Below are 23,348 nucleotides of genomic sequence, written 5' to 3' on the forward strand. Positions count from 1 at the left end.
CCCTTCCAGCTCTGGCTGCCCTCGCCTGCCTGTCACCAGGCAGGGGGATGGGCTGGGCTAGGTCTGCTCAGTCCTTTGTTCTGTGAGCGGGCCTGGAGGTGTCTTAGGTTAGGGCTTTTCGCATGGTAGCTATCCCACAGTCTGGTTTGCTATCCCAAGTTAGTTTCCTCAGATTGCCCTCGGGGCATTCAGGCCCGGTCCTTACTCTAAGCAATGCAGCCTGCGCCTCCCTGCCCAGCCCCCACTTGCTAGGGGCAAATGCAGGCATCTGCGCTGCTTCTCTGCTGGGGGAGTTACTGTTGGGCACGTAATCTGTGGGTTTTAGTTATTTATTTATTTTTCCTCCCAGTTATGTTACCCTCTGGTTCCAAGGCTCACCACAGACTCAGCAGTGAGAGTGTTTCCTAGCGTTTGGAAACTTCTCTCTTTTTTGAGTCCCTTCCCAGGATGGAGCTCCATCCCTACCTCTTTTGTCTCTCTTTTTATCTTTTATATTTTTTCCTACCTCCTTTTGAAGACAATGGGCTGCTTTTCTGGGTGCCTGATGTCCTCTGCAGGCATTCAGAAGTTGTTTTGTGGAATTTACTCAGCGTTCAAATGTTCTTTTGATGAATTTTTGGGAGAGAAAGTGGTCTCCCTGTCCTATTCCTCCACCATCTTAGGACCGCCCCCTGTTTGCTTTTCTATGTGATCACTCAGGCTGCTGAATAAATGCCCGAGTGATACTAGAAGTAGAGAGACAAGTTAGAAAATTATTGCAATGATATAGAAGAGCCATACGTCTTGGACCAGGGTGGTAGCATTGTAACTGGGAAGAAGTATTTGGATCTGGAGATCTTTTGATGTAATAGATAGACTGTATCAACAGGTTGAATATGGAGTAAGAAATAGAATAGTCAAGAATGACCTCAGGGTTTCAACATGAACTCCTGATATGGAATTTCCATAATTGAGATTAGATAAGACTGTAGAAGGAGTTGGTTTGGGAGGAATAATCAGGAACTCAGTTTTGGATACGTGAAATTTGAAGTATCTACTAGATGTCCAAGTAGAAAAGTCAAAAAGTAGTTGGATATATAAGGCTGGCATTCAAGGAAGTTCTGACTGCACATAAAACACGGTGAATACCAGCATCATATGTGGGATTTAAAGCAATGTGACCAGGGTATGCTAGCCTTAAAGGATTGGAAGATGAAGGAAGAAGACTAGGAAAGAGTGGACAAGAATGTGGGAGGGAAGCCAGGTGATTGCTGTGTCCTGAAAGCCAAGTGCAGAAAATGTTTCAAAGGAGCAGAATGAAAGTAAAAATGTAAAGACATTTTATGTAAATGGTATATTAACCTTTCCCCTTACTTTCTCACTAAACTTTGTTGCTATCTAATTGCTATGCATGCACCTATTCTTATGCACCTATCTACTTATTGCATGTATCCAACATGTCATTTGACCTATGCCCTCTCCCAGTGTTGCTTTTCTGATATCATTCTGACTTAAGATCCTTTATATATTTCTCCTGCTCTTTCTCTGGGAGCTTCCCAGATCTCTCTAACCCTGTTGATACCTTGGTACGAGTTTTGCTGTGAAAATTTGGTAAACAATTTTGATGTAATAATGTTTGCTCTTCAATTCTGGGAAATTTTATTATGATTTCTTTAACAATATCATTTTTATTTTCTTTGTTTTCACTTTTCAGTACTACCTCCCTGTTTCAGGGTCAGCTAAGTAGTAGACTCAATTACATCTGCAAAGCCCCTTTACCATGTAAGGCAATATATTCATAGACTCGAGGATTAGGGGAGGGAACCTTCCTGAGAGCCATAATTCTGCCTACCACACCCCTCCACTGAATTTTTCATTACTGCTCTCACGCTTTTTATTTCCAAGAGCACCCTGAACATGATTTGCCTTTTTAAAATTAGTTTACTTCTTATTTCATGAATGTGATATCTTTTCTGAGCATCTCAATCAATTGCGTGTGTGAGTGTGTTTAACTCTTCTACTCCTTGCATTATTTCCTCTTCAAAAGTTTTCCCTTTTTCTCTTGTTTGTCCTGATCCTTCATGTTGGATGCTATCCTGCTATACTCAAAAGTCTGGTGACCATCTGTTCCATTGAAGAGTAAGACTTGTTCATCCTTTTTTCTCATTATGGCTGTCCTCCATGTCTGCTGCCTCTGTGATGAAAGCAACTCCTCCCACTTTCTTCCAAATTATGAGCCTTCTATTCTGAAGTGGGAGGTGGGGTCCAGACTTTCAACCAGTTTCACTACATTTAGCCTCTGTTTGTCCCTCCTACCCTCTCCTAATGGCCCCTGGTGTCTTTGAGTCTGGGACTTCTCTGGAGTCCTGGGGAAAAACCAGTTATTATGTATTACTCATTATTTATCACTTTGCACTCATGAGTCAGGCAATGCAATAAAACTTATATATTTTTCTGTCCTAATCTGTGCTGGGTGCTTCTTGTGCTTCCACCATCAAACTTTGGGACATTGGATAACTGCTGAGCACTGATTGCCTAATCCCTTCTCCCTACAGGTAGCTGCAGAAAAAAATGCTTTGATGCCTCACATAGAGGACTAGAGGGCTGCCGCTGTGATGCAGGATGTAAAGGCCGAGGCGACTGCTGCTGGGACTTTGAAGACACCTGTGTGCAATCAAGTACGAACTCTGAGAGCAAATTTATTAGCATGTTGGTTGTGTGATCATTAATGCATGTGCAAATGTTTACCAGACACTTGTGTGTTAATAGTTTGCTTGGACTGAAGTAACAAAGTCCCACATACTGAGTGGCTTAAGCCACAGAAGTTCTGGAAACTAGAAGTCCAAGTTCTAAGTGTTGGCAGGGTTGGTTCATTCCAAAATTGTGAGGGAGAATCCATTCCCTGCCTCTTTTCTAGGTTTTGGTAGGTTGCTGGCCATCCTTGGTGTTCCTTGGCTTGTAGCAGCAAAACTCAAAAATCTGCCCTTAGCTTCAGATGACCTTCTCCCCATTTCTTCACAGTCTTCCCTCTGCATGTGTTCATGTCCAAATTTCCTCTTGTTACAAGAAGAATACCAGTCACACTGGGTTGGGACCCATGCTAATGACCTCATTTTAATTTGTCTGCAAAGAATCTTTTCTAAATAAGGTCACATTCTTAGTAATGGGGGAAGAGAGTTAAGACTTCAGCATTTTTGGGAAGGGACACAATTCAGCCCATAATACCTTGTATTCAGGATCTAGTATTAGCCTGTCCTCTTTTTCGGTATTCTAAAGATAGAATTCACACTTTGTTTAGTTGAGGTTGAGGAATAACAGTTTCCAGCAGATAAAATACTGTCAAATTATACGCATTTCAAAGGCAAGTTTTCCAATGGCTTGTCATCTTATTTAATTTCATTTTTAGTGATTCTTGGAGAGCATGACTCCTATAGAAAGCTGGTGATTCTTGGTGATTCTGATGCCAGTGCTCCATAGAACACACCTTGAGAAACATTGTTCTTTTAAAAAAAATTTTATTTATTTTATTAATTTTTTTATTTTTTATTTTTTTAATTTTAAAATCTTTAATTCTTACATGTGTTCCCAAACATGAACCCCCCTCCCACCTACATCCCCATGACATCTCTATGGGTCATCCCCATGCACCAGCCCCAAGCATGCTGTATCCTGTGTCAGACATAGACTGGCGATTCAATTCTTACATGATAGTATACATGATAGAATGCCATTCTCCCAAATCATCCCACCCTCTCCCTCTCCCTCTGAGTCCAAAAGTCCATTATACACAGCTGTGTCTTTTTTCCTGTCTTGCACACAGGGTCATCATTGCCATCTTTCTAAATTCCATATATATTTGTTAGTATACTGTATTGGTGTTTTTCTTTCTGGCTTACTTCACTCTGTATAATCGGCTCCAGTTTCATCCATCTCATCAGAACTGATTCAAATGTATTCTTTTTAATGGCTGAGTAATACTCCATTGTGTATATGTACCACTGCTTTCTTATCCATTCATCTGCTGATGGACATCTAGGTTGTTTCCAAGTCCTGGCTATTATAAACAGTGCTGCGATGAACACTGGGGTACATGTGTCTCTTTCAATTCTGGTTTCCTCGGTGTGTATGCCCAGCAGTGGGATTGCTGGGTCATAAGGCAGTTCTATTTGCAATTTTTAAAGGAATCTCCACACTGTTCTCCATAGTGGCTGTACTAGTTTGCATTCCCACCAACAGTGTAGGAGGGTTCCCTTTTCTCCACACCCTCTCCAGCATTTATTGCTTGCTGACTTTTGGATCACAGCCATTCTGACTGGTGTGAAGTGGTACCTCATTGTGGTTTTGATTTGCATTTCTCTGATAATGAGTGATGTTGAGCATCTTTTCATGTGTTTGTTAGCCATCTGTATGTCTTCTTTGGAGAAATGTCTATTTAGTTCTTTGGCCCATTTTTTGATTGGGCCGTTTATTTTTCTGGAATTGAGCTGCATAAGTTGCTTGTATTTTTTGAGATTAGTTGTTTGTCAGTTGCTTCATTTACTATTATTTTCTCCCATTCAGAAGGCTGTCTTTTCACCTTGCTTATATTTTCCTCTGTTGTGCAGAAGCTTTTAATTTTAATTAGATCCCATTTGTTTATTTTTGCTTTTATTTCCAGAATTCTGGGAGGTGGATCATAGAGGATCCTGCTGTGATTTATGTCGGAGAGTGTTTTGCCTATGTTCTCCTTTAGGAGTTTTATAGTTTCTGGTCTTACATTTAGATCTTTAATCCATTTTGAGTTTATTTTTGTGTGTGGTGTTAGAAAGTGATCTAGTTTCATTCTTTTACAAGTGGTTGACCAGTTTTCCCAGCACCACTTGTTAAAGAGATTGTCTTTACTCCATTGTATATTCTTGCCTCCTTTGTCAAAGATAAGGTGTCCATATGTGTGTGGATTTATCTCTGGGCTTTCTATTTTGTTCCATTGATCTATATGTCTGTCTTTGTGCCAGTACCATACTGTCTTGATGACTGTGGCTTTGTAGTAGAGCCTGAAGTCAGGCAAGTTGATTCCTCCAGTTCCATTATTATTTCTCAAGATTGCTTTGGCTATTCGAGGTTTTTTGTATTTCCATACAAATCTTGAAATTATTTGTTCTAGTTCTGTGAAAAATGTGGCTGGTAGCTTGATAGGGATTGCATTGAATTTGTAAATTGCTTTGGGTAGTATACTCATTTTCACTATATTGATTCTTCCGATCCATGAACATGGTATATTTCTCCATCTATTAGTGTCCTCTTTGATTTCTTTCATCAGTGTTTTATAGTTTTCTATATATAGGTCTTTAGTTTCTTTAGGTAGATATATTCCTAAGTATTTTATTCTTTTCGTTGCAATGGTGAATGGAATTGTTTCCTTAATTTCTTTTTCTACTTTCTCATTATTCGTGTATAGGAATGCAAGGGATTTCTGTGTGTTGATTTTATATCCTGCAACTTTACTATATTCATTGATGAGCTCTAGTAATTTTCTGGTGGAGTCTTTAGGATTTTCCATGTAGAGGATCATGTCATCTGCAAACAGTGAGAGTTTTACTTCTTCTTTTCCAATTTGGATTCCTTTTATTTCTTTTTCTGCTCTGATTGCTGTGGCCAAAACTTCCAGAACTATGTTGAATAGTAGCAGTGAAAGTGGACACCCTTGTCTTGTTCCTGACTTTAGGGGAATGTTTTCAATTTTTCACCATTGAGGATAATGTTTGCTGTGGGTTTGTCATATATAGCTTTTATTATGTTGAGGTATGTTCCTTCTATTCCTGCTTTTTGGAGAGTTTTTATCATAAATGGATGTTGAATTTTGTCAAAGGCCTTCTCTGCATCTATTGAGATAATCATATGGTTTTTATTTTTCAATTTGTTAATGTGGTGAATTACATTGATTGATTTGTGGATATTGAAGAATCCTTGCATCCCTGGAATAAAGCCCACTTGGTCATGGTGTATGATCTTTTTAATGTGTTGTTGGATTATGATTGCTAGAATTTTGTTGAGGATTTTTGCATCTATGTTCATCAGTGATATTGGCCTGTAGTTTTCTTTTTTTGTGACACCTTTGTCAGGTTTTGGTATTAGGGTGATGGTGGCCTCATAGAATGAGTTTGGAAGTTTCCCTTCCTCTGCAATTTTCTGGAAGAGTTTGAGGAGGATAGGTGTTAGCTCTTCTCGAAATTTTTGGTAGAATTCAGCTGTGAAGCCGTCTGGACCTGGGCTTTTGTTTGCTGGAAGATTTCTGATTACAGTTTCAATTTCCGTGCTTGTGATGGGTCTGTTAAGATTTTCTATTTCTTCCTGGTTCAGTTTTGGAAAATTGTACTTTTCTAAGAATTTGTCCATTTCTTCCACGTAGTCCATTGTATTGGCATACAACTGCTGATAGTAGTCTCTTATGATCCTTTGTATTTCTGTGTTGTCTGTTGTGATCTCTCCATTTTCATTTCTAATTTTATTAATTTGATTTTTCTCTCTTTGCTTCTTGATGAGTCTGGCTAATGGTTTGTCAATTTTATTTATCCTTTCAAAGAACCAGCTTTTGGCTTTGTTGATTTTTGCTATGGTCTCTTTTGTTTCTTTTGCATTTATTTCTGCCCTAATTTTTAAGATTTCTTTCCTTCTACTAACTCTGGGGTTCTCCAATTCTTCCTTTTCTAGTTGCTTTAGTTGTAGAGTTAGGTTATTTATTTGACTTTTTTCTTGTTTCTTGAGGTATGCCTGTATTGCTATGAACTTTCCTCTTAGCACTGCTTTTATAGTGTCCCACAGGTTTTGGGTTGTTGTGTTTTCATTTTCATTAGTTTCTATGCATATTTTGATTTCTTTTTTGATTTCTTTTGTGATTTGTTGGTTATTCAGAAGTGTGTTGTTCAACCTCCATATGTTGAAATTTTTAATAGTTTTTCTCCTGTAAATGAGATCTAATCTTAATGCATTATGATCAGAAAAGATGCTTGGAATGATTTCGATTTTTTTGAATTTATCAAGTTTAGATGTATGGCCCAGGATGTGATCTATCCTGGAGAAGGTTCTATGAGCACTTGAAAAAAAGGTGAAATTCATTGTTTTGGGGTGAAATGTCCTATCAATATCAGTTAGGTCTAACTGGTCTATTGTATCATTTAAAGTTTGCGTTTCTTTGTTAATTTTCTGTTTAGTTGATCTGTCCATAGGTGTGAGTGGGGTATTAAAGTCTCCCACTACTATTGTGTTATTGTTGATTTCCCCTTTCATACTTGTTAGCATTTGTCTTACACATTGCAGGGCTCCTATATTGGGTGCGTATATATTTATAATTGTTATACCTTCTTCTTGGATTGATCCTTTGATCATTATGTAGTGGCCTTCTTTGTCTCTTTTCACAGCCTTTGTTTTAAAGTCTATTTTATCAGATATGAGTATTGCCACTCCTGCTTTCTTTTGGTCTCTATTTGCGTGGTATATCTTTTTCCAGCCCTTCACTTTCAGTCTGTGTGTGTCCCTTGTTTTGAGGTGGGTCTCTTTAAGCAGCATATAGAGGGGTCTTGTTTTTGTATCCATTCGGCCAGTCTTTGCCTTTTGGTTGGGGCGTTCAACCCATTTACGTTTAAGGTAATTATTGATAAGTATGATCCCGTTACCATTTACTTTATTGTTTTGGGTTCGGGTTTATACACCCTTTTCGTGTTTCCTGTCTAGAGAATATCCTTTAGAATTTGTTGGAGAGCTGGTTTGGTGGTGCTGAATTCTTTCAGCTTTTGCTTGTCTGTAAAGCTTTTGATTTCTCCTTCGTATTTGAATGAGATCCTTGCTGGGTACAGTAATCTGGGCTGTAGGTTATTGTCTTTCATCACTTTAAGTATGTCTTGCCATTCCCTCCTGGCCTGAAGAGATTCTACTGAAAGATCAACTGTTATCCTTATGGGAATCCCCTTGTGTGTTATTTGTTGTTTTTCCCTTGCTGCTTTTAATATTTGTTCTTTGTGTTTGATCTTTGTTAATTTGATTAATATGTGTCTTGGGGTGTTTCGCCTTGGGTTTATCCTGTTTTGGACTCTCTGGGTTTCTTGGGCTTGGGTGATTATTTCCTTCCCCATTTTAGGGAAGTTTTCAACTATTATCTCCTCAAGGATTTTCACATGGTCTTTCTTTCTGTCTTCTTCTTCTGGGACTCCTATAATTCGAATGTTGGAGCGTTTCATATTGTCCTGGAGGTCTCTGAGATTGTCCTCATTTCTTTTAATTCGTTTTTCTTGTTTCCTCTCTGATTCATTTATTTCTACCATTCTATCTTCTATTTCACTAATCCTATCTTCTGCCTCCGTTATTCTACTATTTGTTGCCTCCAGAGTGTTTCTGATCTCATTTATTGCGTTATTCATTATATTTTGAGTCTTTTTTATTTCCTCTAGGTCCTTGTTAAACCTTTCTTGCATCTTCTCAATCCTTGTCTCTAGGCTATTTATCTGTGATTCCATTTTGATTTCAAGATTTTGGATCATTTTCACTATCAATATTCGGAATTCCTTCTCCGGTAGATTCCCTACTTCTTCCTCTTTTGTTTGGTTTGGTGGGCAACTCTCCTGTTCCTTTACCTGCTGAGTATTCCTCTGTCTCTTCATCTTGGTTATATTGCTGCGTTTGGGGTGGCCTTTTTATATTCTGGTAATTTGTGGAGTTCTCTTTATTATGGAGCTTCCTGACTGTGGGTGGGGTTCTATCAGTGGCTTGTCAAGTTTTCCTGGTTAGGGAGGCTTGTGTTGGAGTTCTGGTGGGTGGAGCTGGGTTTCTTCTCTCTGGAGTGCGGTGGAGTGACCAGTATTTGGTTATGAGACATCAAAGGTTTTGGAATAATTTTGAGCTGCCTGTATATTGAAGCTCAGGGGAGTGTTCCTGTGTTGCTGGAGAATTTGAGTGGTATGTCTTATTTTGAAACTTGTTGGCCCTTGGGTGGAGCTTGGTTTCAGTGTAGGTATGAAGGCATTTGATGAGCTCCTATTGCTTAATGTTCCCTGAATTCAAGAGTTCTCTAATGTTTTCAGGCTTTGGATTTAAGCCTCCTGCTTCTGGTTTTCAGTTTTATTTTTACAGTAGCCTCTAGACTTCTCCATCTATACAGCACTGATGATAAAACATCTAGGTTAAAGATGAAAAGTTTCTCCACATTGAGGGACACTCAGAGAGGTTCACTGAGTTACAAGAAGAGAAGATGGAGGGGGTAGTTAGAGGTAACTGGAATGAGATGTGGTGAGATCAAAAGAGGAGAGAGCAAGCTAGCCAGTAGTCACTTCCTTATGTGTGCTCTATAGTCTGGACCTCTCAGAGGTATTTATGGAGTTATATGGGGAAGAGGAGAGGGAGGAAGTAGACAGAGGTGACCAGGAGGATAAGAGAGAGGAATGAGAAGGAGAGAGACAAATCCTGCCAGTAACCAGTTCCTTAGGTGTTCTCCACCGTCTGGAACACACAGAGATTCACAGAGTTGGATAGAGAAGAGATGGGGGAGAAAAGAGACAGAGGCCACCTGGTGGAGAAAAAGGAGAGTCCAAAGGAGGAGAGAGTGGTCAAGCCAGTAATCTTGCTCTCAGGTAAACTTGGGTAGTGAAGTTTGGGTTTTTAAATGTACAAAATTGACAACAAAAACCTAAGAGCAAAGATTAAACATCTAGAGTAGAGGTTGGATTTTCAAAAATACAATATTAAAGAAAAGAAGCAGAAGGAAAAAGGAAGAAAGAAAAAAAAACAAGAATTATTTAAAAAAAACAAACAAACAACAACAACAACAACAAAAAACAAAAAACCACCAACAACCATCCAAAGACTATATATGGTGTTTGCCTTTAAAAAAAAAAAGTCTTTTTTTTTTTTTTAAATAGTAATGGTAGGTTATAGAAATAAAAATTAGAGGAGAAATAGAAGACTTAACAATTTTAAAAAAGTTAGAAAAAAAAGTAAAAAGAAAAAAAAGGAATGATTTTAAAAATAGTAAAAATATTTCTGGCCCTTCTCTGATGTTGTGGGCCATGTGGGATCACTTCCAAGGTGGTTCCCTCTGTTTAACTTCTTCTGTTTGCTGGTTTTTTAGGCTCACTAGTTCAGTCGCGCTGTGGGGCGGGGGGATGCTGCAAACAAATAGCACTGTCGTGTGCACACAGTGTCTCAGCCCCGCTTGACCTGTCCCTTCTCGCGGCACACAAACCGCTCCGGCTCTACGATGTTCAGCCGGGAACCGTCTGGGGCTGGCCCTAGTCTGCATGCACTTCCCCGGTCCAAGCCGCTCAGGTTCGGCGCTCAGGCAGCGCTCAGAGGCACAAATTCGGCTGGGACTGCGCTTTGTGCCCTTCCCAGGTCCGAGTTGCTCAGGAGTTTGGCGAGCGCGATCGCTGCAGCTTGTCACCTTTTCTGCCGCTGCTGCTCAGCTTTCTGGGTGGACCGCTGGCGCACCCCGTGAGGCAGACTGTGACTGCCCAGCACCCCCAGAAGTCTTAGCAAAGAAGCCTGCTTGCAGTTAGGTAAGTAAAGTCTCTGGGTCTGCAATTGCCCCTTTCCAGTCCTTACGGCTTTGGCTGCCTGTCCCCGGCGGGGGATGGTCTGCAGCCGGCTTTTTCCGTTCCGTCCTTTGTTCTGTGCTCGGTCCTGGCGGTGTCTTATGTTCGAGCTTTTCGCGTGGTAGCTATCCCACAGTCTGGTTTGCTAGCCCAAGTTAGATCGTTCTGGTTGCGCGTGGGGCGTTCCTGCCTGATTCTTACAAAGCTCTGCAGCCCGTGCCTCCCACGCTTCCCTGCCCTGCCCCCACTTCCCAATGGCGGATGCAGGCGTCTGTGCTGCTTTTCCACTGGGGGAGTTACTGGTGGGCTTGTAATCTCTTGGTTTTAATTATTTATCTATTTTTCCTTCCTGTTATGTTGCCCTCTGTGTTTCCAAGGCTCGCCACAGACTCGGCAGGGAGAGTGTTTCCTGGTGTTTGGAGACCTCTCTTCTTAAAATTTCCTTCCTGGGACGGGCTTCCCTTCCCAGGACGGAGCTCCCGCCCCACCTCCTTTGTCTCCTTTTTCATCTTTTATATTTTTTCCTACCTGTTTTTGAAGACAATGGTCTGCTTTTCTGGTTGCCTGATGTCTTCTGCCAGCCTACAGAAGTTGTTTTGTGGAGTTTGCTCGGCAATGAAATGTTCTTTTGAGGAATTTGTGAGGGAGAAAGAGGTCTTCCCATCCTATTCCTCTGCCATCTTTATGCTGTTCTCCTAAAAAATTTTATTTATTTTAATTGGGAGAAACATTGTTCTTGAGGTGGAAGAGACAGCTTAGTTTGCAATATCTAATTTTCTAGGAAGTCAAGGGAAGTGGTGGTGGCGTGTCTAGTGGTTTAATGATAATGAAGATTAGAAGAGTAGAGCTCCTTACATTATTCTGAAAAGGGCTTGAGGTAGAGGAGATAACCCAGTATGCATAAGCTCTGTATTCCCTTTGATTCATTATTAAAAATCTTTTCTTTCTAAGTACATAGTATATAATGAAGAATGAAGAGCACTGCATGACTGAAACATACAGCTGTCACCTAGCCAATGCGTTTGTCTGATCATAGGGCTGACATTAATGCCAGTCACCATTTCCTGGCAGGTGGCCCTTTAGGAAACAATCTCTAAATTTACTGAAACTGATCTCACATTAAGTGCTTATCTTGGAAAAATACCAGAGGCACGTTGGGGAGCTGATCTACCATTCTTTACTGTCAGCTGGAATGTACCCTGGCTGCCTATGTGCTTACAGACCTGACCATGTTCCTGTTACTCCTGTTTCACTGCCTCTTCCTTGATGTTGGTCCTTAGATCAGGCTGGGCAGGCTGCTTTTGGGTGGAAATGGTCACTCAAGGCTGGTAGTTCTTTTATCCTTGGGTGGGAATAGGACAGGTGTTCAGTTTCTCCAAACTCAGAGGTGTACCTGATAGGTAGACCAGAAACACAGCTTATAAAGCTACATTCCTCTCTGCCACCCATGCCAAAAGAGGAAAAGTGGTGGATTGCCCCCTTATTTGTGTTATGTATTTTCATTGGTGGATGCAGATAAACTAAGCATTTGACTGTATGATAATACAAGAAGAAATGCATGAAGTTTATATTTTTGGTATTGGATGCTTAAAAGAAGTTGTATGCTCAAAACTGAAATGTGTAATTCTTCAGCTCAAATATGGACGTGCAATAAATTTCGCTGTGGGGAGACCAGATTGGAATCCAGCCTTTGCTCTTGTTCAGATGACTGTTTACAGAGGAAAGACTGCTGTGCTGACTATAACACTGTTTGCCAAGGTAAGCAGGTGTTGCCCCTTTGCCTCCGTGAGTTCAGTGACATTAGAGCTGGCCTAGGCTGCAAATATTAAAACCAGTTTAAGAATTTTTAGCCACTCTGTGTGGAAGAAAAGACACAATGTGTTTACTGTGAGAAGAAATGTGTTTTGTGTATGATAGAGAAAATGAGCTCATAGCATAGATGTTATAGAAGAAAACACTCAACGTTCCATGTTGTCTGTAGAGCAAGATCTTTTTCAGTCCAATGACTATCGTAGGCATCCTTGTGGTTTGAGACATGGGATGGCAGATCCTAAAGTTAAAACATCGCAAACAAGATTCTCTGGCCCAAAGAGCAGTTGGTTGAACCAATAGGATTGTTGAAACAACTATGTCCTGAGTGGTTGGTTTAATGACTGATTTAGGACTGGCGAGAAGTCATGCAGAGCCAAGATGAGAATCCAGGTTATCAATGCCTGATTTCACTTGCTTTGCTACTTTAGGGGTGCAGAGTAAAAAAAAATCACCAATCTCTCTAAATATCTGATGAGACTTAAGAAAAATGCACACATACATTTAGCAACAAAATTTCTTCAAGTTTTGCTGAAGCAATTGCTGTCAACCCTTTTCTCATAATCAACATGTGTAATATCTTTAGACAAAAAAGAGATTAAATTGAATTTTGATTTTTTTTAATAGGAAGAAAATGTTATAGTAGAAACATTATTATCCCTTAGTAGAAAATAGGTTTTGCATTAATGGACAAATCAGTTTTTATGCAAAATATAATTGACTATCAGCTAAGAAAGGCAATCAGAAAGGAAAGTAAAAGCTCCAAATGGTAAGTCTGTTTTTAAATAATAATTGGTACTTAACAGTGAATATTGTGTCATTAAAAATTCATCTAAATTCACAAAGCAAGTATAGTTTCCAGTTTGCTTGTTTCTCTAATAAGTTCACTGACCATACTGCCTCTGACCTTCGTAGTCTCCTGCCTTCCACCCTAATTTTATAACTCTTAATTTTTTATCTCAGTAGTGATTCTCTGGTCATGTGGTAAATTTTCTCACTGAATTCATTGCACAGTGTTTCTTGAATTTAGCAAAAACAAAAGCGATTGTTACAGGCACTGTTGAAGTTTACCATTACCACTAATTAATTACTTTGATAGTGTTCCCTGAATCATTTCAGTTTTATTTTTTAAACAAAGGTGTTTTCTCACTCTAAGAATTCAACACTTCACAGAGGTAAATGATTCTTGCCAAAATTGTGTCTCCAGGCAGGAGTTGGAGGGAATTTGAATAATTTTTTGTGTAAGAAACCAGCTAGTTACTTTTATATTTTAAGTTTAGAATTTTGAAAAAAAAGATTAATTTCTAATGTATAGATGGAAGAGAACAGTATGTTTTTACCATAGGTCCGTCACCTTTCTTCAGCAATGATCAACTCATGACCATTCTTGTCTCATGCCGACACAGTGAAATTTTCAAAAAGATAAAAATATGACTCTAATAAATACAAAGCAAATATATCAAAGAGTCATTAACTCTTTAAGGAGATAGCTGATTGGAGTCTTAAGCTGGTTCAGAGGCTCAGAAACTAAGTATACATAGAACTGAAAGCATGTTGGAACAAAATCACTAAAGATATAATTTTTGGTGGGACACAAATGATTTGCTGTGTTACAGGACAATTTACCTGCTATCAGACAAGAATCAGTTACACTGTTATTAGTTTTCTACTGATTAAATGAATCCTTGTGTGTATACTCAGTCACTCAGTCCTGTCCGACTCTTTGTGACCCCACGAACTTTAGCCCACCAGGCGCCACTAGGCTCCGTTGTCCGTAGGATTTTCTCAGCAAGCACACTGGAGTGGGTTGCCATTTCCTCCTCCAAAATGCTATCCTTACTAAGGTGTAAAATAAATACTAAAAGATAAGCTAGATAAAGGTATATACTTCTAGGCAACTAGACAATCCAGAGAGGGGTTTTTAAGATTATAATAATTAGCAGCATAACATTAAAATGAAGTCTAATTATCAGTTCTCCTTTTGCTCATTTTCAAGTTTTGGAGTTTTTTCTTAATAAAATACCCCCAACCTAGCTTTCAAAATTTTAGATTACATCAAAGGAAATCCTAATGTTAATATCATTCATCTATAAATATTTTTAGCATATATCTAAAAAAAGATGAACATTTAACAAAATTAGAATACATCAATATATCTAAAAATGTCTTTAGAAATTATAATATTTATTATCTGTGTTCAGATTTTTCTGTTCCATGATATTAAAAAATATTTGTTTCAAGTAGGGTCCAAAGAGATTTCAGACATTTCAATTGGCTGATATATTTCAAGTCCCTTAAAAATAGGTTCTCCCTTCCTTTAGTTCCTCTCCTGCAATTCACATGTTGGATAAAGGAGTCATTTATTCTGTAGAATTTTCCAGTCTGGGATTTGTAGATTGGATCTTCTGTGACTTAAGCATTTTGTCTTCTCGCATATTTCCTGCAAACTGGTAGTTAGAATTAGAGGACTGTTCAGATTCAAGTGTCTACCTACCTATCTATCTATCATGCATTCTTCACAAGTAGTGGTGTTACTTCCATCAAGAGCCATATCTGTCTGTTTGGGGTTATTTTGGTCATGTTAGGCATGTATGATGATTGCATGGCTCCATTGCATGTGTGCTGAGTTGCTAAGTTGTGTCCAACTCTTTGTGACCCATGGGCTATAGTCCATTAGGAGTTGCAAATGATGGCATTCATATTAGATCATTTCTACTTCATTAATGAGCTGAAATGTTCTATAAATAGAAACATCCATGGAGTGAGAATTTTTAAGTTATGATATTAAAAATTTGTTCAATTTTTCCCATTTAATATCAATATCAATTATTCTCCTTGGTTATTTCTCCTTTATTCTTGCTTTCTTTTCATTTTTCTTTAGACTATATACCTATGTCAATTAAAGGGCCCCTGGTAGCTCAGTTGGTGAAGAATTTGCCTGCAGTTCAGGAAACCCAGGTTTGATCCCTGGGTCAGGAGGATCCCCTGGAGAAGGGAGTGGCAGTTTATTCCCATATTCTTTCCTGCGAAACCCCATGGACAGAGGAACCTGGTGGGCTACAGTCCATGGGGTTGCAAAGAGCCAGACACAACTGAGTGATTAACACTTTCATTTATTAAGCTCATTTTTTCCTAGTGGTTGGGAAAGCATTGTCTTCAAGGGGGAAAAAAAAAAAAAAACCATTTGGGGGGAAAAAAAGAAAGAAGCAATTGTCCCGTTCCAGCTAAAAGAATTCCGTTTGTTTTCTTGTAAAGATAGGCTTCTTGATATTGTTAGTATAGATTACTGATATGTGCAAATTGCTACAGGCACTGACCTTGCCAACATGTGAGCTAGCATTTAACACCTTTTGTTTGAATTTCGTCATTGGAGTAGCATGAATTAAGTCATTTGGAAAGATCGAATCCATTGAATGTTGGCTTCTCTTTTCTTGTCTAAAGATGTTGATCTCATGCTTTTCAGGAGAAACCCCATGGGTGGAAGAAGAGTGCAGCACAGCCCAGCAGCTTCAGTGCCCAGAAGGGTGAGACGGACACGGCCGTGTTTATCCTCCTTTAATAGATGGAACGTGGAAATGTAGTTAAGGCAGGACGAAATTTCCTCCACCATGTTTACACTTGAAAACAAAACAATTAACAAAAGATTAGCTTCCTTGTAGCTTCCAACTCACAACACACTTTGGTTTGCTTTATTGTTTACAAAGCAACTTGTGTTAAGTTATTATCTTACAACAATGACTTAAAAAATGGTTGAAGTATCTGTAGTCACATCCCAAGGTCCTATAAAAATCAGAACTAGAATTTAGATCTAAATGACGTTAGCCCAAACTCTTTTTCCATTGTCATCCTGGCCCCTCAGATTTATTCTCACTGAGGGAAAGGGAAGAGAATTGTCCATGGAAGGCCTCACGGTGCAAGGTGGACCTTGGAGAATGGATGAGGAAAACTCTGTCAGGTGGGCATGGGTGATGAACATGTGAGGCATCACATCTCACCCCACCTTCCCATGAACTCCTTCACATGTTTATGATGGCTGCTCCTGGACTTGGTCCAGCCCCGGAAGTATGCCCCATGTCCCCTCGCAGTCAAGGTGGATTTCCCCTTTGCCTCTGGTATTCCTTTCTGCCCTTCATCTGCTTCACTCTTCTGGCCCAAGCAGTGAGTGGGAACATGATAATGAGACAAAAGAAAGAGAAAATACTATCAGGCTATAGAAAGAATTGATGGAGACATTTTCAGATAATATTACTTCATTTAAAAAAATGTGTGTGGATAATGTGTCTATTTGTATATCATGTTACTTTGGTTTATACCAGATCCAGCTATCCTTTTCAGAAGTTTCTAGTTAGAAGAGTAAAGAATTTAGAATTAAAAAAAAAAAAGACTTGAGTTTGGGTCCCGATTTCCTTAGGACTTTGCCTTAGTAACTTCCTTAAACTTTATCTGTAAAATCAGAATAATAGTAATAATAATAATAGCAATAATAATAGTGCCAAGTTCAGAAGATTTCATGTGAGAAGAAAATCAACATCCTGATTGCATAGATGTATGACCCTGTTTTTAAGCTGCAAGATTATTTTGAAGCCATATTTATTAACATAAATTTTAAAATCAGAATTGTGCTAATGAGTTTGAGAGTTGGACTATAAAGAAAGCTGAGTGCCAAAGAACTGATGCTTTTGAGCTGTGGTGTTGGAGAAGACTCTTGAGAGTCCCTTGGACTGCAAGGAGATCCAACCAGTCCATTCTGAAGGAGATCAGTCCTGAATATTCATTGGAAGGACTAATGCTGAAGCTGAAACTCCAATACTTTAGCTACCTGATGCGAAGAACTGACTCATTGGAAAAGACCCTGTTGCTGGGAAAGATTGAAGGCAGAAGGAGAAGGGGATGACAGAGGATGAGATGGTTGGATGGTATCACTGACTCAATAGATATGAGACTGACTAAACTCCAGGAGTTGGTGATGGACAGGGAGGCCTGTCATGCTGCAGTCCATGGAGTCACAAAGAGTCAGACACAACTGAGCAACTGAACTGAACTGAACACAAATTGCAATATGTCACTTAAATTGCTGGATGATTGTTTTCTACACACTGTAAACAGTCCAAATTTTCTGTTTTTATTTTTTGAGATGTATTTCTTGTGCACTGAAGTGTTCACACTTCAGTATAATTTTTAGAAATTCAGAAACCTATGTAACCCACAGATATAGAATATTTCCAATATATAGAATATTTCCATGTCCCCAGAAAGATGTCTCTGTTCTGATTTTCATCACCATCAGTTCAGTTCAGTTGCTCAGTCATGTCTGACTCTTTACGACCCCATAGACTGCAGCACACCAGGCTTCCTTGTCCATTACCAACTCCTGGAGCCTGCTCAAATTCATGTCCATCGAGTCAGTGATGCCATCCCACCATCTCACACTCTGTCGTCCCCTTCTCCTTCTGCCTTCAGTCTTTCCCAGCATCAGGGGTTTTTCCAATGAGTCAGCTCTTCAGATCAGGTAGCCAAAGTATTGGAGCTTCAGCTTCAGCATCAGTCCTTCCAATGAATATTCAGGACTGATTTCCTTTATGATTGACTGGTTTGATCTTACAATCCAAGGGACTCTTAAGAGTCTTCTCCAGCACCACAGTTTTTGCTGATTGTATAGAGCTTCTCCATCTTTGGCTGCAGAGAATATAATCAGTCTGATTTTGGTATTGACCATCTGGTGATGTCCATGTGTAGAGTCATCCCTGTGTTGTTGGAAGAGGGTGTTTTCTATAATCAGTGCATTCTCTTGGCAAAACGCTGTTAGCCTTTGCCCTGCTTCATTCTGTACTCCAAGGTCAAACTTGCCTGTTACTCCAGGTATCTCTTGACTTCTACTTTTGCATTCCAGACCCCTGAAATGAAAAGAACATCTCTTTTGGGTGTTAGTTCTAGAAGGTTTTGTACGTCTTCATAGAACCATTCAACTTCAGCTCCGTTAGCATTACTGGTTGGGGCATAGACTTGGATTATTGTGATATTGAATGGTTTGCCTTGGACACTAACAGAGATCATTCTGTCATTTTTGAGATTGCATCCAAGTACTACATTTCGGACTCTTATGTTGACTATGAAGGCTATTCCATTTCTTCTAAGGGATTCTTGTCCACAGTAGTAGAAATAATGGTCATCTGAGTTAAGTTCACCCATTCCAGTCTGTTTTAGTTCACTGATTCCTAAAATGTCGATATTCACTCTTGCCATCTCCCGTTTGACTACTTTCAATTTACTTGATTCGTAGACTAGGTTCCTATGCAATATTGTTCTTCACAGCATCGGAAATCCACAACTGGGTGTTGTTTTCACTCTAGCTCTGTCTCTTCATTCTTTCTGGAGTCATTTCTCCACTGTTCTCCAGTAGCATATTGGGCACCTACCAACCTGGGGAGTTCATCTTTCAGTGTCATATCTTTTCATATTGTTCATCACCATAGATTCATGGTTCAGAATTTTATGTAAAAGCACTCATACCATATATCCTTTTGAGTCTGTCTTTTGTTTTCTTTTTTGTTTGTTTGTTTTCTTTTATTGTTTGCTTAACCCAGTGTTTCTGAGACTCATAAATGTTATTGCATGCATTGTTTATCTCACCTGGGCTTTTGCACAGTGTGTTTTCCCTGAGTGAAACATTCGTCCCTTTCTCTTTTCATATCATTTCAGTTTGTTCTTTATAGGTCAGTTCACACATCATACCCCCTGGAGAGCCTGCTCTCACCTTACCAAGACTGAATCTATGTACTTGAATAGCATCCTGTACCTACATCTAGTCCTTAATCACTTCTGTTTACTTCTTAATTTCATCATCTAGAGAAGGGCTGTGGGACTTCCCTGGTGGCTTAGATGATAAAGAATCTGCCTGCAATGCAGGAGACTGGATTTGATCCCTGGGTCGAGAAGATCCCCGGGAGAAGGGAATGGCAACCCATGCCAGTATTTTTGCCTGGAGAATCCAGACAGAGGAGCCTGGTGTGCTACAGTCCATGGGGTCTCAAAGAGTCAGACACAACTGAGTGACTAAGCACACACACACACACAGTTAAAGGCTATGCTTCCTTAATGCCTTTATTCTCAGTATCTAGCACAGGTGACAAGTTCCCTGGTGACTCAGACAGTAAAGCATCTGCTTGCAATCCAGGAGACCCAGGTTCAATCCCTGGGTTGGGAAGATCCCCTGGAGAAGGAAATGGCAACCCACTCCAGTACTCTTGTCTGGAAAATCCCATGGATGGGGGAGCCTGGTGGGCTGTAGTCCATGGGGTTGCAAAAGAGTTGGACAGGACTGAGTGACTTAACTTTCACTTTCACTTTTTTAGCACAAGTGAAACGAAGTGAAATTTGCTCAGTCGTGTCTGACTCTTTACGACACCATGCACTATACAGTCCTTGACTTCTCCAGTCTAGAACACTGGAGTGGGTAGCCTTTCCCTCCTCCAAGGGATCTTCTCACCCCAGGGATTGAACTCAGGTCTCCCACATGGCAGGTGGATACTTTACCAGCTGAGCTATCTGGGAAGCCCATCTAATGCAAAGTCCATCTCAGGTACTTGTTAAATGGCTTCAGTTCAGTTCAGTTCAGTCGCTCAGTCATTTCCAACTCTTTGCAACCCCATGAATTGCAGCATGCCAGGCCTCCCTGTTCATCACCAACTCCCAGAGTTCACTCAGACTCACATCCATCGAGTCAGTGATGCCATCCAGCCATCTCATCCTCTGTCGTCCCCTTTTCCTCCTGCCCTCAATCCCTCCCAGCATCAGAGTTTTTTCCAATGAGTCAACTCTTCGCATAAGATGGCCAAAGTATTGGAGTTTCAGCTTCAGCATCATTCCCTTCAAAGAAATCCCAGGACTGATCTCCTTCAGAATGGACTGGTTGGATCTCCTTGCAGTCTAAGGGACTCTCAAGAGTCTTCTCCAACACCACAGTTCAAAAGCATCAATTCTTTGGTGCTCAGCTTTCTTCACAGTCCAACTCTCACATCCACACTTGACCACTGGAAAAACCATAGCCTTGACTAGATGGACCTTTGTTGGCAAAGTAATGTCTCTGCCTTTCACTATGCTATCTAGTTTGGTCATAACTTTTCTTCCAAGGAGTAAGTGTCTTTTAATTTCATGGCTGCAGTCACCATCTGCAATGATTTTGGAGCCCCTCAAAATAAAGTCTGCCACTATTTCCACTGTTTCCACATCTATTTCCCATGAGGTGTTGGGACCAGATGCCATGATCTTCGTTTTCTGAATGTTGAGCTTTAAGCCAACTTTTTCACTCTCCTCTTTCACTTTCATCAAGAGGCTTTTTAGTTCCTCTTCACTTTCTGCCATAAGGGTGGTGTCATCTGCATATCTGAGGTTATTGATATTTCTCCCGGCAATCTTGATTCCAGCTTGTGCTTCTTCCAGCCCAGCGTTTCTCATGATGTACTCTGCATATAAGTTAAATAAGCAGGGTGACAATATACAGCCTTGACGTACTCCTTTTCCTATTTGGAACCAGTCTGTTGTTAAATGGGTTACTCTTCAGTAAATGCATATTCTGGGAAACCAAATGGACATCGACCAGACTCTCCTCACAATTTCCTTTATAATGTGCAAATAGATGGCTATGCTAATATTTTTTTAGCTCTACTCAAACATATTGAGAGAAACTGAAATTATTTTTGTTTTTAGCTGATAACAGCATTTAAAATTTTCTTTATGATAATACTGCACATTTGTCAGAATTTTTAAAGATGTATTCTAACCAAATTCCTTGGAAACACATATTCTTATTCAACAGTATAGATAAACTGCTTGAGCACAGAGTTGAAAATTTCTTTGACATTCTTATTTGCATGCACTATGTTTAAAATTCAAAACAAAGTTACTGTGTTCATAGCTGTTATTCATAATAGCCCTAAACTGGAAAGTATCCAAATGCCCATCAACAGGATGAATCAATTGTAGTTCACTCATTCACTGGACTTCTAGACAGCCATGAGAATGAATTGTCTACAACCATATGCAAAATTATGGATGGACCTCAAGCATAATGTTAAGTAAAAGCAGCTAGACACAGTGGAATACACACTGTATGATTCTGTTGCATACAAATCTAAGTACAAAAATAGACACAGCTAGTCTATGCTGTTAGATGTCAAGACATTGATCATCTTAGTGAGGTGTGGTTTGCAGAAGTTTTTGACTAGATGAGAGCATGAGGGAAAGATTCTAAGTAATATTCTGTTTTGTGATCTTGGTGATGGCTACGCAGTGGGGTTCAGTATAGAAAAGAATTATGAAGCTATACATCTTTAATTATGTGTGTATAAAATACAAATACAATTTTAGAAGTGAAAAAAAATTAGATGGAAAAAAAAGATAGTCACTGGCTATAAAAGTTACCTTTTATGGGTAGCCAAAGCTACCTTTCATTATTGTAACTTACATACTTATCTAAAATGAGATTGTAATGCTTTGGAAGTTAATACTAATATGCTGAAAGTTTAAAAATGTAGAACTTTACAATAATAAAACATAAATTTCAGAGTTCATGAATTCCATAACACAATAACAATAGTTGTATCCAAAAAGTGGTAGAATAATTGTAACATATAATTTTGAGTGTGAGCATTGAACTCAGGAATCATTGCTTTTGGATATTTAGCCAAAGCCAGAATTGTGAAAGGTCTACAATATAGAATTCCATTTCTGTTGATGTTTTGTTAGTGAAGAGAATAGATTTCAAGTCTTTCTGAGGCTGAAGCCCCTGATTTTTCTCCACAGCTCACTGCCTGTTCATTGTAAACACTCAGGGCTAGACAAATTTCTTACATGGTATACTTGAGCGTCACAGATAGCCAGTGACAAGGAGCAAATGGAAATAAAGTTAGCCAAAACTGTTTAAACTCTAGAACTCAAAAGAAGGTAGATTCCCAAGTTGAAAGACCCAGATAATTTATGTAACACCTTTAAAAAAAATTGTACATTTAAAATAATAATAATAAAATTAAATAAAAAAAAGAATGTATCCATATTAAAAAAATTTGTACGTTTTTATATGGGTTAACAATGTACTAGAAACACTGATTATAAAGGGAAATAATATTTAAAAAGAAAAAGGGAAACTTAGAACTATCTCTTAGCATTCTCAAATTTAGAGAATTGTAAGTAGTATAGAAAAGAGTCTTTTTGAAAAAATCAAAATACTGGTCTAAATTTTTGTTTTCCACTTTCAGGTTTGACCTGCCACCAGTTATTTTGTTTTCCATGGATGGATTTAGAGCTGAATATCTACAGACATGGAGTACTCTAATACCTAACATCAATAAACTGAGTAAGCCTCCTACTATCAGATGTGTATGGATGACAGATTAACTAGTTAGTTAATCTCTAAATAGTTCAGCTTTCTTTTTGACCTTTAATGTTAGTGATTTGTCTCAGCCCAGCTCCTCTCAAGAGTTTTGATGACTTTGCTATTGATATCTGTTTTATGCTTGTTGGCTCCTCCTTCTTTTTTTGCAGCATGCTCATCTTTTTGTTTATTTTGTGACTGAATATAATTTTGATTATATTTGTATTATATTATATTATATTTGATTATATTATTTGTGATTGAATATATTTTGTGCTCTGTGAAAATCTGTTCCTAGATAATGTCTCAAAGATGGTGCTTATCATATCTAGGTTCTAGGTTTTAGCAAGGTGGATATGACAAGTAAGAACAGGAACCTGAAGGAACCTGAGGAGACCAGACAGACCAGCATATGCCAAGGCTCCCATAGGGGAAGGGGCTTCCCTGGTGGCTCAGTGGTAAAGAATTTGCCTGCCAATGCAAGAGATGCGAGTTTGAACCCCAGGGTTTTTCGACCCCAGGGACTGCAGCATGCCAGGCCTCCCTGTCCATCACCAACTCCCAGAGCAGTATGAAAATTTTACAGTATGAAAATGAGAGGATTAGACCTAATTATTTCTACTGCTAATTCC

General features: G+C 39.2%; 1 protein-coding gene across 1 annotated transcript in view; it reads left to right on the top strand.

The window, feature by feature from the left end:
• ENPP3 (ectonucleotide pyrophosphatase/phosphodiesterase 3) overlaps positions 1 to 23,348 on the top strand; it is an 89,672-nt gene that overhangs the window by 15,350 nt on the left and 50,974 nt on the right. The window contains exons 3-6 of the mRNA XM_005684756.2: positions 2,535 to 2,657; positions 12,171 to 12,296; positions 15,811 to 15,871; positions 22,601 to 22,698. Of these exons, the coding sequence (XP_005684813.2) occupies positions 2,535 to 2,657; positions 12,171 to 12,296; positions 15,811 to 15,871; positions 22,601 to 22,698 (408 nt within the window). The remainder of the gene's footprint in view (positions 1 to 2,534; positions 2,658 to 12,170; positions 12,297 to 15,810; positions 15,872 to 22,600; positions 22,699 to 23,348) is intronic.

Source organism: Capra hircus, chromosome 9 (genome assembly GCF_001704415.2).
Source record: "Capra hircus breed San Clemente chromosome 9, ASM170441v1, whole genome shotgun sequence".
In the NCBI taxonomy this organism is placed as follows: Eukaryota; Metazoa; Chordata; class Mammalia; order Artiodactyla; family Bovidae; genus Capra; species Capra hircus.